Source organism: Thamnophis elegans, chromosome 15 (assembly GCF_009769535.1).
Source record: "Thamnophis elegans isolate rThaEle1 chromosome 15, rThaEle1.pri, whole genome shotgun sequence".
Classification (NCBI taxonomy): domain Eukaryota; kingdom Metazoa; phylum Chordata; class Lepidosauria; order Squamata; family Colubridae; genus Thamnophis; species Thamnophis elegans.
In genome coordinates this window covers 32,926,280-32,938,660 of record NC_045555.1, presented here as the reverse complement: position 1 = coordinate 32,938,660, position 12,381 = coordinate 32,926,280, and the positions used below count along the sequence as shown (strand labels likewise).

The window sequence follows — 12,381 nt, the reverse complement described above, 5'->3', positions numbered from 1 at the left end:
CTTTTTGTTAGTTGGAGAGGCAGCAGCTGCTTTATTAATGGGCACAGAGCATATTAAGATGAGGACAAAAAAAATCAACAACTCCCCCCATGTTGCTTTGATGTGCTTCTTTTTACAGATCTCCAAAAAAATTGCCCAGATTGCATGTCACCCATGAAGGGACGATTGAGAGCAACGGGCAGGGAATGCTCCAGGTAGGCATAGAATCTGCACATGTCTACAAATCAGTTCTGCGCTAGGTTATGTCAAAGCTATCACACATCACGTTGCAACATAGATCTATTGGCTCAGTTTCCTATCTTGAGAAAAGCCTTTTTGACTGACAGTCGGAAGACCTAAATGGAGTTTAGGCTTTGTTTGTTTTCCAAGTCAGGTGAAGATTGACAAGTGTCGGAGGAGAGGGGGCCAGGGTAGAGGAGTGACAGGCTGCCAATTTTTCAGGTTTTGCCCTTTTTTAAACAAAAAAACATAAAAAACTGAGAGCAGTATTTCTGTGCCCTGTCTGGTGACCAGCTCAGCAAGTTCAGGAAGCTTCATCTGAAAACCAGTCAACCAGAACAGTTTGATAAGGAGCCTGTCTTGTCCATAATCCTTAGGCATTGTTTGCATATTTGCAAACCGGAGAGAGAAGAATTTTGAAGTGCGTGAAGTACTCTGACCTACATCGGTTGTTCGTTTGACCTACTTTGAACCCAAATAAATAAGTGTTTCGAATATCCTTTTATTTTCCTTAAACCTTTGGGCATGTTCATTCTATTCACGGCAGAGTGAGTTTGTGGTGACAATGCTGGATAAGGTTCAAATCTGCGTTTAACTCTAAAAACTCACTCCAGAACAGCTACTTTTTCTCACTTGAGGTAAACCATTGTTTCTCCACCTTGGCAACGTGAAAACATGTGGACTTCTGAATTCTGGGGATTGAAAACCATAGATGCCTAAAGATGCCAAGGTTGAGGAACCTCAGTCCAAGCAGCATTGTGGAATTATCGTGGGGATAAAGTAGGATCTTCTTCACAATAAACATCTTTTAATCCTGAAAAAAGGGCAGGCCCTAAGTGTAAGAGCCATGAACCACAAGCAAGCCACTCAAATAAATTTTGGATGCAGCTTAAAATTCTCCCTTTGCAAAAGCATCACAAAGGGTTATGCCTATTCTTTTTCAATAGTTATCTTTGACTTTTGTTGTCATTAAGTGGGTTGTGATTGTGACATGCATTTTATAAACCAAAATAGTAAATTGAGGGCATTTGCGAAGAGACAACAGTTGTGTGATTAAGAAGATTGTGCATCACATATCCTGGAGTTAAGAGAAGTTCCGTATTTTTCGGAGTATAAGACACACAGGAGTATAAGGCCCACCAAGATTTTGAAGAGGTAAATTTTTTTTTAAAGTTTTTGCTCTCCCCAGCCCCCAGAAGGACTCTGCAGGCCTTCCAAACCCTCTGAAAACTGAGGCATGCAGAGAGTTTGGGAGGCCTGCAAAGTGCTTCAGGGGGCCGGGGAGGGCAAAAACGGGATGTGCGGGCTCAGTCATCCTAAAGGATAAGGTTTTTATCGATCTCAATCCGTTTTTCTCTAACCCTCCCCACGGCAGGGCAGGACTAAACATAGCTCTCCACCCTTTATTTTTTTCCCCCTTCCCTCTGATCAGCAACCAAGCAGAGCCGCTTGGTCCAAGGAGCAGCAGTCGCCTCTTCCCTTCAGTGAGGAGAGAAAGACACGTGGCGGCTGCTGAACGGCTGCTACTGTGCTTGACCGGGAAGGGCCCATTGGGCGAGGAGGGGTGGGGATTCTTTTCATTTGGATTAACGGTTCCTTGTGGTGGTGCCTGAGCGGCAAAAGGAAAGCCCAAAGAATAGGACCTGGCTAGGCTGCCTCCTTGAAAAACCGGGCAGGTTCACAGCCCTCTTCACAACCCCCGTCATGCAGCAAAGTGCCAGGCTCTTTGCTGCATGACAGATCCAGGCAGATTGGAGGTGGGGGTGGAAGAAGAGAAGAGGAACAGTCTCCTCTCCATGAAGGCTTTTCTCAGGACGCTAAATTGGGAAGTTAAAAACCTGGAATGGGATCCAATCAAGCTCCTGAGATCGCTTCGCTGCTACCTCAAAATGCTGTTACCGTGATCTCTGCCACCTGGAACTGCCCGAGAAGAGGCAGGTGAAGTGGGCTCTACAGAGATTGCTGTAATAGCATTTTTGGGTGGCAGCGCAGTGACCCAAAGGCAAAGGCTTTGAATCAAGCTTGATTGTACTCTATTCCAGGTTTTTAACTTCCCAATCTAGTGTCCTGAGAAATCTAGCGTCTCTGAGGCACCTCTTATTTGCAGGAGAAGGAGGGCAGCATATACAAAAGCCTCTGAGTAACTGAGAAAGAAAGCCATGCTTGGAATCTGCCGAAAACCGCCGCCCGAAAAGCACGGCTTTCATTCCCAGTTACTCAAGAGGCTTTTGTATATGCCGTCGTAGTCCTCGTCCTGCAAATGAGAGGTGTCTCAGAGACGCTAGATTTCTTAGGATGCTAGGTTGGAAAGTTAAAACTTGGAATAGGGTACAATCAAACTTGATTCAAAGCCTTCTGCCCCGTGGAAAAAAGAGCAGCTCCACTCTCGTGCTCTTCCCGCTGACACTGCTTGGCCTGAAACAGGATCGTGGAGGAAAGCGTTTTCAGGCCGAGCAGCAGCAGTGGGGAGACCACACACCTCCTGAGCTGCGGGAAGCGGCTGCCAGCGATGCCGTCAGGGCAAAGCGTGACCCGACAAAAGGGCGAACGACAAAACCGCGCCCGACTAAACCGTGTCGCTAAAACCGCATCGCTAAAACCGCGATGTCATCAACGCGCGACAACAACGCGGAGACAGAAGGGCGCTTTACAACAGCGCGTCAGCAGAAAGCCGATTTAACAAGGTAAGGGTTAGGGTTAGGTTCAGGGTTAGGTTCAGGGTTAGATTTAGCGTTACGTTTAGGGTTACATTTAGGGTTACATTTAGGGTTAGGGATTAGGTTTACAGCGCGCTTCTGTCACCGCGCTGTTGTCGGCGCGATTCAGCGCTCATTCGTCGGAGCGCTTTAGAACACATGGTTTTCTCACCGTGGTTTTGTCGTTCGCCCTTTTGTCGGTGAACCAGGGCAAAGACGTTGCGAACGGAGAAGGCTCAATCCCCCTCAGGAGCCACCAAGCTCTTGCTGCCCTTCTGACACCTGTGAGGATTGTGGAGGAAAGCATTGTCAGGTAGCGGATCCCAATTCCGAAAACGGTGCATGCAGAAAGCGCTGCCACCTGAAAGCTCTTTCCTCCACGATCCTCACATTTCAGGTGGCGGATCTGGCCAGGAGAAAAGAGAATGCACGTCTCTGATGGGAGGAGGCTGAGCGGGTGTCAGAGAGGTGGCAAGCACTTGGTGGCTCCTGAGGGGAGCCTTCAAAATGCTTTCAATGCAATTCCCTGGGCCGCTTCGGGAATCAGACTCAATGTGGAAGTGAGGATCCCTGTCTCCAGGAACCGAAAATCCGACGCGCGGACCAGATGGGCGAGGCTACATTTGGAGTATAAGAAACACCCAGATTTTCACCCTCTTTTGAGGGGTAAAAAAGTGCATCTTATATTCTGAAAAATACGGTAACTGAAATTAATTGCATAAAAGAATGAGGAATGCATAAAATAATTAATTGCATAAAAGAATGAGGAAATTGGTCTCATATGCAACCTCAGAAAATACACTAGTTTCTCAAATTGGAGAATATGCAGAAACATATTGTGAATATAATGCTAGAAGGCAGCTTGATGCCAGTTTTTAGTTGCCACTTAACTAAATTGATTCAGTGGCAGATGATCATAAATTTGATTAAGAGCTTCTCAGAAAATGGCCAGCCATTTATGTTCAAACAACATTTTTATGGGTTTCAATTTTGATTAGCGTCTTTGGATACTACTACTGTGTGCAAAAAACTACTAAATGTAATAGTCAGTAGTCTTACTAGTAGCCAGTAGTACTTGTCCTTGCTATAGATGGCTATCCCTTTCAGGAATGGCTCAGTTTTTAAGGGAGGAGGGAAGATGACCCCTCACGGCGTGGATCCAGGTTAAAGCCCCTCACGGCGTGGGTCCAGGTTACTTGAGGGACCGTCTCACCCCATTGGGGTTGGCCTACCTCATTCGTGCTGGCAGAGGAGGCCTGGTGGGCCTCGATTATTAACCGTCTGCCCATTCCAACTGGCAGGGTCCAAGTGGGGGGCCTTTTCTGCTGGGGTTTTCCCCCTGCCACCCCCCGATATGAGGTTGGCTCCAACTCTCCCATCTTTTAGTAAGGACCAAAGACGTGGCTATACCAATTGGCTTGGGACCCCAGGGTGGAAGAGCGCAGTGGAGGGGGCTGATTGAATAATAACAGATCCTACCCTGTTATGGTAAATTTAATAAAATAATAAATAAAATATAATATAATCTTTGGAGCAGGATGCTGTTAAAACATTTTGAAGTTTCCTGCTGCTTCGGGCATCTTCAGCTGTTGATTTTTCATATCTCAAGTCTCTGAGGTTGCAAAAGTTCTAGCTGCAGGATCCATTTTCCAGCTGAGCCCAGAAAACTGTCCACTGTGTGGTGTTTTTTTGTTTTGCTTGAAATAATAAGACATTTTTCCAGTAATGTAATTTTTTAAAATTAAATATGCATTGACATCAACATGCCTGTTGATCATGAAGCAGCCGTTCCAGAACTATAACTCTGTGGGAAGAGGAATGAGAAATACGTTCGGCTGCATTGTTGTGCTTTAATAAATTTACTTTTGACTGCATCCAGAACATTTTCACCTGTGAGGTGGAATTGTCAGTCCTGTTTAAGCTTGCTGGATCTCTGATCCTGAATAAACAAAGCAAATTGCCTTGCTAGGACGTACTGTAGCCAGACTAAATATTTGAAAGATAATATTGGTTTTTAATGATTTGGTATTTTGAGCAACGCTTCAAAGGCAAGCTTTTGCACCATTTTTATCATAGCCTTTGGCGGTCTTAGCATATTTGCATAGCTTAGAAATGAAGTTTAATAAACCCCAAATGAACATTAGGCTAGCCATGAACAATGAACAAAGTCGAGTGGCTTGTGATCAGAATCAACCATGTAGCTGTCAGCCACAAGAGATGGGCATTTCCGTTCGTTTTTGGATTTATTGAACGGGGTCAGCAAAGGCAGATATTCAGAAATTAACGCTCAGCGTATCTTGTCAGGTGGACTTTGCCAACCGCTTTGTCGGAGGGGGTGTCACTGGTGCAGGATTGGTACAAGAAGAAATCCGGTTCTTAATCAATCCAGAATTGATCGTCTCTCGTCTCATTACCGAGGTCCTGGATCACAATGAATGTCTGATCATCACAGGTGAGTAACTCTTTTCTCCAGATGGATTCCTGTGGATTGCAGAACTCAGCTTGATTCACAGGTGCACTGGTAAAAAGCAAGTCAAGATTGACCATGCTCTAGAATTGAGATTGTACAAGGAGATCTGGAATTGTCTTTGTGGTAAGGGCTCCTTGATGCTCTCTGTGCTTGCTTGTTTTCTTCAAAATGTCTCATTTACCCAACTAGGTAACATCATGAGTGCTAGATGAGGTTATCTAGTTTCAGTAATGAACCATCTGGAAGGAAACAAGCAAGCTCAGAGAGCACCAAGGAGCCCTCATTTCAACCCTGAACTAGAAATATTCTCCTTTTTTAGTCTTTGTTGTATTGCAAAGAACAAAGGGCCTCACCTGTTACTTTTCTACAATGTGGGATTCCTTAGTCATATATTTCATAGTTAACTAGCTTTTCCGTTCCACAATCAGAGAAACACTTAAAAAGAGCAGCTCTCTAGATTCACAGTTCACTTTGAAGCGGTTGGTGCTATTATTTCCTTTATTTTCTTCCCATTTTTAGTTTGGGTCTTCTTGGTAATTCATAGAATTTCTGGTCCTTCTATAAAAGGGTTTTCTTGGGAAAGCCGAGGTCACTGGGAATCTTTATCTGTGCAACAATTGGTTGATTTATGACCAAAACCACGAGAAGTCACCTTTGCTGCAAGATTTAGCCTTCTTTAAAACTGTCCAGTCAATTCATGAGTCCTAGAAGAAAAATCACCTATTGATTAAACAAAAATTGATCGCTTATATTGAATAATGAAAGAAGCGAATGGTTTCTCGGTTTACCAGAACAGAATCCTGCCATTTTTAGCAGGGCCATTCCTGTAGCATTTTGCAGTTTTTAGCTTCTAATGCATATGGGGATTTAATTTTGAGGATCGATTTAGAAAATGGAATCTCATTTCCCATCGTTTGGCAAGGCCCCATGGTTTTTATTAGAGGCCAAGTATATCACAGAGATTTTTCCTGTGCGCTCTATTGAATAAGAAATATGACAATCTTTATAAACACTCTAGAGTTTGTTATTTAAGTAGATTCGTGGCTGTGGGGTTTTTGCAAAAAAAAATTGCAGAAAGATGTTCTCGGTAACAGCTGAATAACTCTTGTATAGATGCTTCTGTTTGATTGAAAAATAAAGTCCATTTTTAAAGAGCAGCAGTGCTAGGTGTTGGCAAATTAGTTTGAAGAAGTAAACAGAAAGTGGAAAACAGGAAGATGAGAAATGAACTGCTTGTGTTTATGTTGATTTGAAGATACTGTTAATAGGAAGGTGAATAAATAAATCAATTGTCCTTAGATCATTTTAAAGTGTTGCTTAAACATAAGTAAAATTGATAGGCTTTAACAGGATCCAAATGACAATGATTTTATGTGTGATTGAGAGTACTTTATAATTATAATTTCATCATTAATCTGTATGAAAATCTTCCCAATGGGAAGTGTAGTTAGTTTGAGCTGAGAGAGCTAACCCAGGGAGCCACTAGAGAATAGTCTTGTGGTCTTTATGAATTGTTTGCTAAATGTCAGTATTGTTTGCATATTAGTACCTGATGATCCTGCAAGGCTTGGCAGAAAGGGATTAAAAACAATTCTTGCTGGTAAATCAAAGATTTTTGGATCCTACATCCAAAAGGTGAAGATTCTAATGTGCAAACCAAAGTAAAATTCTTTTTCAAAGTCCTATAGTTATTCTGGTGTTTTCTAATTAATATTTGTGGTGCAGCATTCTACTCTCTAATGGAAAATGCCACTTCATCATCTTCATTATATTTCTGGCTGGCTTCCACCTCTACTTAAGCAGGTTTTTGCTGTGTACAGCTATCTGTCTGATAGATTACATTTTTTCAGTGATGTATCTTGACTCAGTGGCCTAATGGATAAGACTGTGCTGCTGAATTTTGCAGAAGACTGAGAAATTGCAAATAAATTAGATTTGTTGCAATTGACCGGCATCTGCTTGAGATCATCCCAGTAACAAATATGAGATCAGTCATGCAAAAAACACAAACAGATACCTTTCCTAACCCACCAATGAATCAAAAGAACCTCATGATCCAATAATTGTATTCTGAGATGTTTTGTTTCTTGCTTTGATAGTTGCAGACAGAATGTGAAAATTAATAAATCCGAGTGTTTCATTTATATAACTCTAAAATTTAAAATTAATACAATAGGAAGCTTTTATGAATATGGTGGATTTCCAGTGGGTGGTTTTCCTATGCAGAATCAGCTGTGACAGCTGGGGAAATTGGGAAAATGCCTGCTTTAACAGCTCCAAAAAGAGGTGTTCTATGTGCCTTTCAAGCCATTTTCAGAGTCAATACAGCAGACCCGTAGTTCCAAAGGGTGCCATTGGTGAGGGAATTCTGGGAGTTGAAGTCCACACATCTTTACATTGCAAAGTTGAAAAACACTGATTTAGAATAGGCTATATTTCCTGGGAAGAGAGGAGAGATCTTCCCCTTTGTATTGATCTTCTGTGCTTCTATTTTTTAATATCCCATCCAGGTTACTTTTGGCTTCATTGTTCTTCTCCTTCCTCCCCATTGCTGACCTTGAAAACTGAGAGAAGCTGGAGAGAGATCCAGAAAATGCTAGAATAAAGTAAAATGCTCATCTGAAAATGAGTTTTTTAATGCCACTTTTTTTTTTAAATTCAGGGACTGAACAGTACAGTGAATATACTGGGTATGCAGAAACCTACCAGTGGGCCAGGAGCCATGAAGATGACAGGCCCAGGTAAAATTCTGACCCTCCAAATTAACTTTAAATAATAGAATTTGTATTGGCATAATTTTGGGGAAATCTGCAACAGAAAGTAAGTATTCTTCAGAAATCCAGGCCATCATTTCGTCCAAGCAGGACACCTCAGTCTTCCTTCTTTCATTTCATTTGATTGCTTTATCTTCCCCTTTCTGTCAATCACTTGGGTGGGTTATAATTAAAAAAATATATTACTAATAAAAATACTAAAAACATTTTAAAACAGTAAAGAATTGATTTATGGGTTGGGACCATTTTGATCTCCAAAAGAAGAAGAAATATATTTTTTCATTCCTTCCTTGAACCATATTCTGTATCTACTAACTGTGCTCACTATTGCTTGGACTCTTTTCATCTCTGTAAAAAAACAATCTGTAAAATCCCAGTTATATTAAAAACCTATCTATCTATTGGGTTCTGTCACCTATGTTTGGTTCCTTGAACTTGAGGATGTGAGAAGGGATCATCAAGATACAGTTGTTTTTCTACAATCCTCCAACGCCTTGAGTTTGAGTGGAGCTTCCATTGTCCGTTGTTTATGGGAAGAAAGTCAAGAACCATGTTTCCTCTTGTGCCATAGAAGATGCTGAAGACAGTGTTGATATTATTTTCTTCACCTTGCAATATAATACAATACATTGTATTGTATTCACAATACAAGGAAATATTATTGTATTTGTAATCCACTGAGTATAAATTGTTATAATTCCAATCCAATTTGTAATCCACATATGAATCCCCACAAAAGGAGGACAAACAGAAATAAAGAAAAGAAAACCCCCCAAAGAGAAGAAAAAAAATGAAAAAAAATATAGAAAAAACCTTTGTAATCCAAATTTCAGAATTTTACTTCTTTTCTTCAGGTTATTCTTACCTTAATACAAATTACCTCAGGAACAGGAAAAATAAAATAAAAATAAAATTTGTAATCCAAATCAGCCCACCAAGAAGATAAAAAATATATAGAATTAAAAATAAGAAGGCAGATAACAGTCACTAAAAAAAAGAGCAAAACTCAGAATCTTATTTCAGAGTATCCAAAAAACAAAAAGAAAAGAAAAATCCTTATAGTCTATTTCTACTATTTCACCTTTGAAGTCCCAAGAGCTGCACTATTCAGTAAGAAGCAAAAACAAAGTTCCCCATGTTCCGCGCTCTATCAATCAAAACAATTTCTTATCATTTCAATTCACAGGCTCCCAAGGTCACATCTCATCCTGGCTTTTATGTCCTCCAATTTACACTGGTGCCTCTAGATGGCACTGTTGTTCAATTCAAAGAAAAAAAGTTTTATAAACAAAAGAAACAACAAAAAGTTTGTATAGTCACTTTAGCTTTAGTTATCAATCCTAATTTGAATATCCGGTCTGGTTTTCTGTCTTTATTCTTCAAACCAATCTTTCTCAGCCAGTTTTATTTTTTCCCCTTTGTTCTTTTGGCTCCATCTGCCTTCCTCGCAACTGTTCTATCGGAGGTGGAGCCCCCACTTCCACCACCTCTTTAAGCCGTACTCTCCTCTCTCTGTTGTTTCCAAGGAGGTTCAAAAAGAAAAGAAAATGTGTTTGTGTGTGTGTGTGTGTGTGTGTGTGTGTGTGATCTCAGACCGTTCACACCTTTCTTCCTCCTCCACACTTTTGCTGTGGCTGCCCCAGCTTTGTAGCGGCTTGCAATGCCTGCCTTCACAGCTGTCAGTTTGGGAAGCTTCCTCCGATTCAATCAGGGAATTTGCAGAGTCCCCGGAATCGTTGGGGTTCGTTCCCCCTGCTCACTGTCCCTACAGGATGGCTTCGGTCCCAAAGGACCACCCCGATAGTTTGGATATCGGCGATTCCCTCAGGAGCACCAAAAGGAAACGTCGTCTCATGAGAACGAGATGACGTTTGGACTTTAGATGTTCATTTTAAGTTAGTTTCATTGCATTACATTACATTAGTCAAAAACAAAAACGTACCAGCATTAAATGATTCATACACAGTAGTTTTAACACAGTACTTATGGATAATTGGGGACTTAAAAAAAAAACCAAGCAAAAGAAAGGACAATTAAAGGCTTGGATATTATGTCTACAAAATCTACAAAAGTAAAAAACTACAAAATCTTCGACCAATATGCTCAAAAGTCTTCTTTCTTACCTGTTTGTGGAAAAAGAATGTTGATGAATAACATATGAAAAATTCACTGCTGCAAGCCAGAGCTAGATTTCTTCTTCCTGTGCTGTGTAATTCTTTTCATTGATCTTCATGTTCCCAAATGTAGTTCATATTTTGACAGGTTCCTAATGCTGAGGCTATAACCAAGCAAAACATGCCCGCCTGCCGTGAGCAGCAATAATAATAATAATAATAATAATAATAATAATAATAATAATAATAAAAATCAGATGGTCAAGATCTTGTGGGATTTCCGTATACAAACCGACAAAATACTGGCGCATAATACACCAGACATCACACTGGTTGAGAAAAATAAGGTCACAATCATAGACATCGCAATACCAGGTGATAGCAGGGTCGCCGAGAAGGAACATGAAAAAATCGCAAGATACCAGGACTTAAAAATCGAAATTCAACGACTATGGCACAAACCAGCAGTGGTAATTCCAGTAGTAATTGGCACACTGGGTGCTATTCCAAAAGCACTGGAATTACATTTAAAACAGTTAAAAATTGACAAAATCACCATCAGTCAAATGCAAAAAGCCGCACTGCTTGGATCTGCACGCATATTACGAAAATACGTTATGACGTCCTAGGCCCCTGGGTGGGGCCCGACTAGTAACCAATGCCAAATCCGGCGAAACAACTGGCCGCTGTGATACAATTGTACAACAACAACAACAACAATAATAATAATAATAATAATAATAATAATAATAATAATAATAATGTACCTGCCCCGAAAATCAGATGGCAGAGGATTATTACAAGTGAAGCAAACAGTTGAAGAAGAAAAACATGCACTGGCTGATTATTTAAAAGAAAGTCAAGAACATATATTAATTGAAGTAAAGAACAAAAAACTACTGAAGGCCCAACGGACGAAACAAGAATACAGAAAAGATGTGATAAAATCAAGAATGGAGAGTTGACAGAACAAAGCACTGCATGGCCAATTTCTGGAAAAAATAAAAGATAAAGTGGACAGTGAACAAACTTGGTTATTGTTAACAACAGGTACATTAAAGAAAGAAACAGTCACTAATCCTGGCTGCGCAAGAACAAGCTATCCGCACAAATGCCATTAAGGCCAAAATCGAAAAATCCTCTGATGATGCCAAATGCAGACTTTGCAAAGAAGCTGATGAAACTGTTGATCACATACTCAGCTGCTGTAAAAAAATCGCGCAGACTGATTATAAATTGCGGCACAATTCAGTAGCACAAATGATCCATTGGAATTTGTGCAAAAATTATAATATTAAAACAGCAACAAACTGGTGGGAACATCAGCCTGAAAAAGTCACCGAAAATCAGATGGTCAAGATCTTGTGGGATTTTCGCATACAAACAGACAAAATACTGGCACATAATACACCAGACATCACACTGGTTGAGAAAAATAAGGTCACAATCATAGACATCGCAATACCAGGTGATAGCAGGGTCGCTGAGAAGGAACATGAAAAAATCGCAAAATACCAGGACTTAAAAATTGAAATTCAACTACTATGGCACAAACCAGCAGTGGTAATTCCAGTGGTAATTGGCACACTGGGTGCTATTCCAAAAGCACTAGAATTACATTTAAAACAGTTAAAAATTGACAAAATCACCATCAGTCAAATGCAAAAAGCCCACTGCTTGGATCTGCACGCATATTACGAAAATACGTTACAACGTCCTAGGCCCCTGGGTGGGGCCCGACTAGTAACCAATGCCAAATCCGGCAAAACAACTGGCCGCTGTGATACAATTGTATAATAATAATAATAAAACAGCAACAAACTGGTGGGAACATCAGCCTGAAAAAGTCACCGAAAATCAGATGGTCAAGATCTTGTGGGATTTCCGTATACAAATGGACAAAATACTGGCGCATAATATACCAGACATCACACTGGTTGAGAAAAATAAAGTCACAATCATAGACATTGCAATACCAGGTGATAACAGGGTCGCTGAGAAGGAACATGAAAAAATCGCAAAATACCAGGACTTAAAAATCGAAATTCAACTACTATGGCACAAACCAGCAGTGGTAATTCCAGTGGTAATTGGCACACTGGGTGCTA

At 40.7% G+C, this 12,381-nt stretch overlaps 1 protein-coding gene across 4 annotated transcripts in view; it reads left to right on the top strand.

Moving 5' to 3' along the window:
* PARG (poly(ADP-ribose) glycohydrolase) overlaps positions 1–12,381 on the top strand; it is a 71,670-nt gene that overhangs the window by 47,756 nt on the left and 11,533 nt on the right. For all 4 annotated transcript variants that reach the window (XM_032231796.1, XM_032231799.1, XM_032231797.1 and 1 more), the window contains 3 exons: positions 119–194; positions 5,220–5,367; positions 8,048–8,126. In XM_032231796.1, the coding sequence (XP_032087687.1) occupies positions 119–194; positions 5,220–5,367; positions 8,048–8,126 (303 nt within the window). The remainder of the gene's footprint in view (positions 1–118; positions 195–5,219; positions 5,368–8,047; positions 8,127–12,381) is intronic.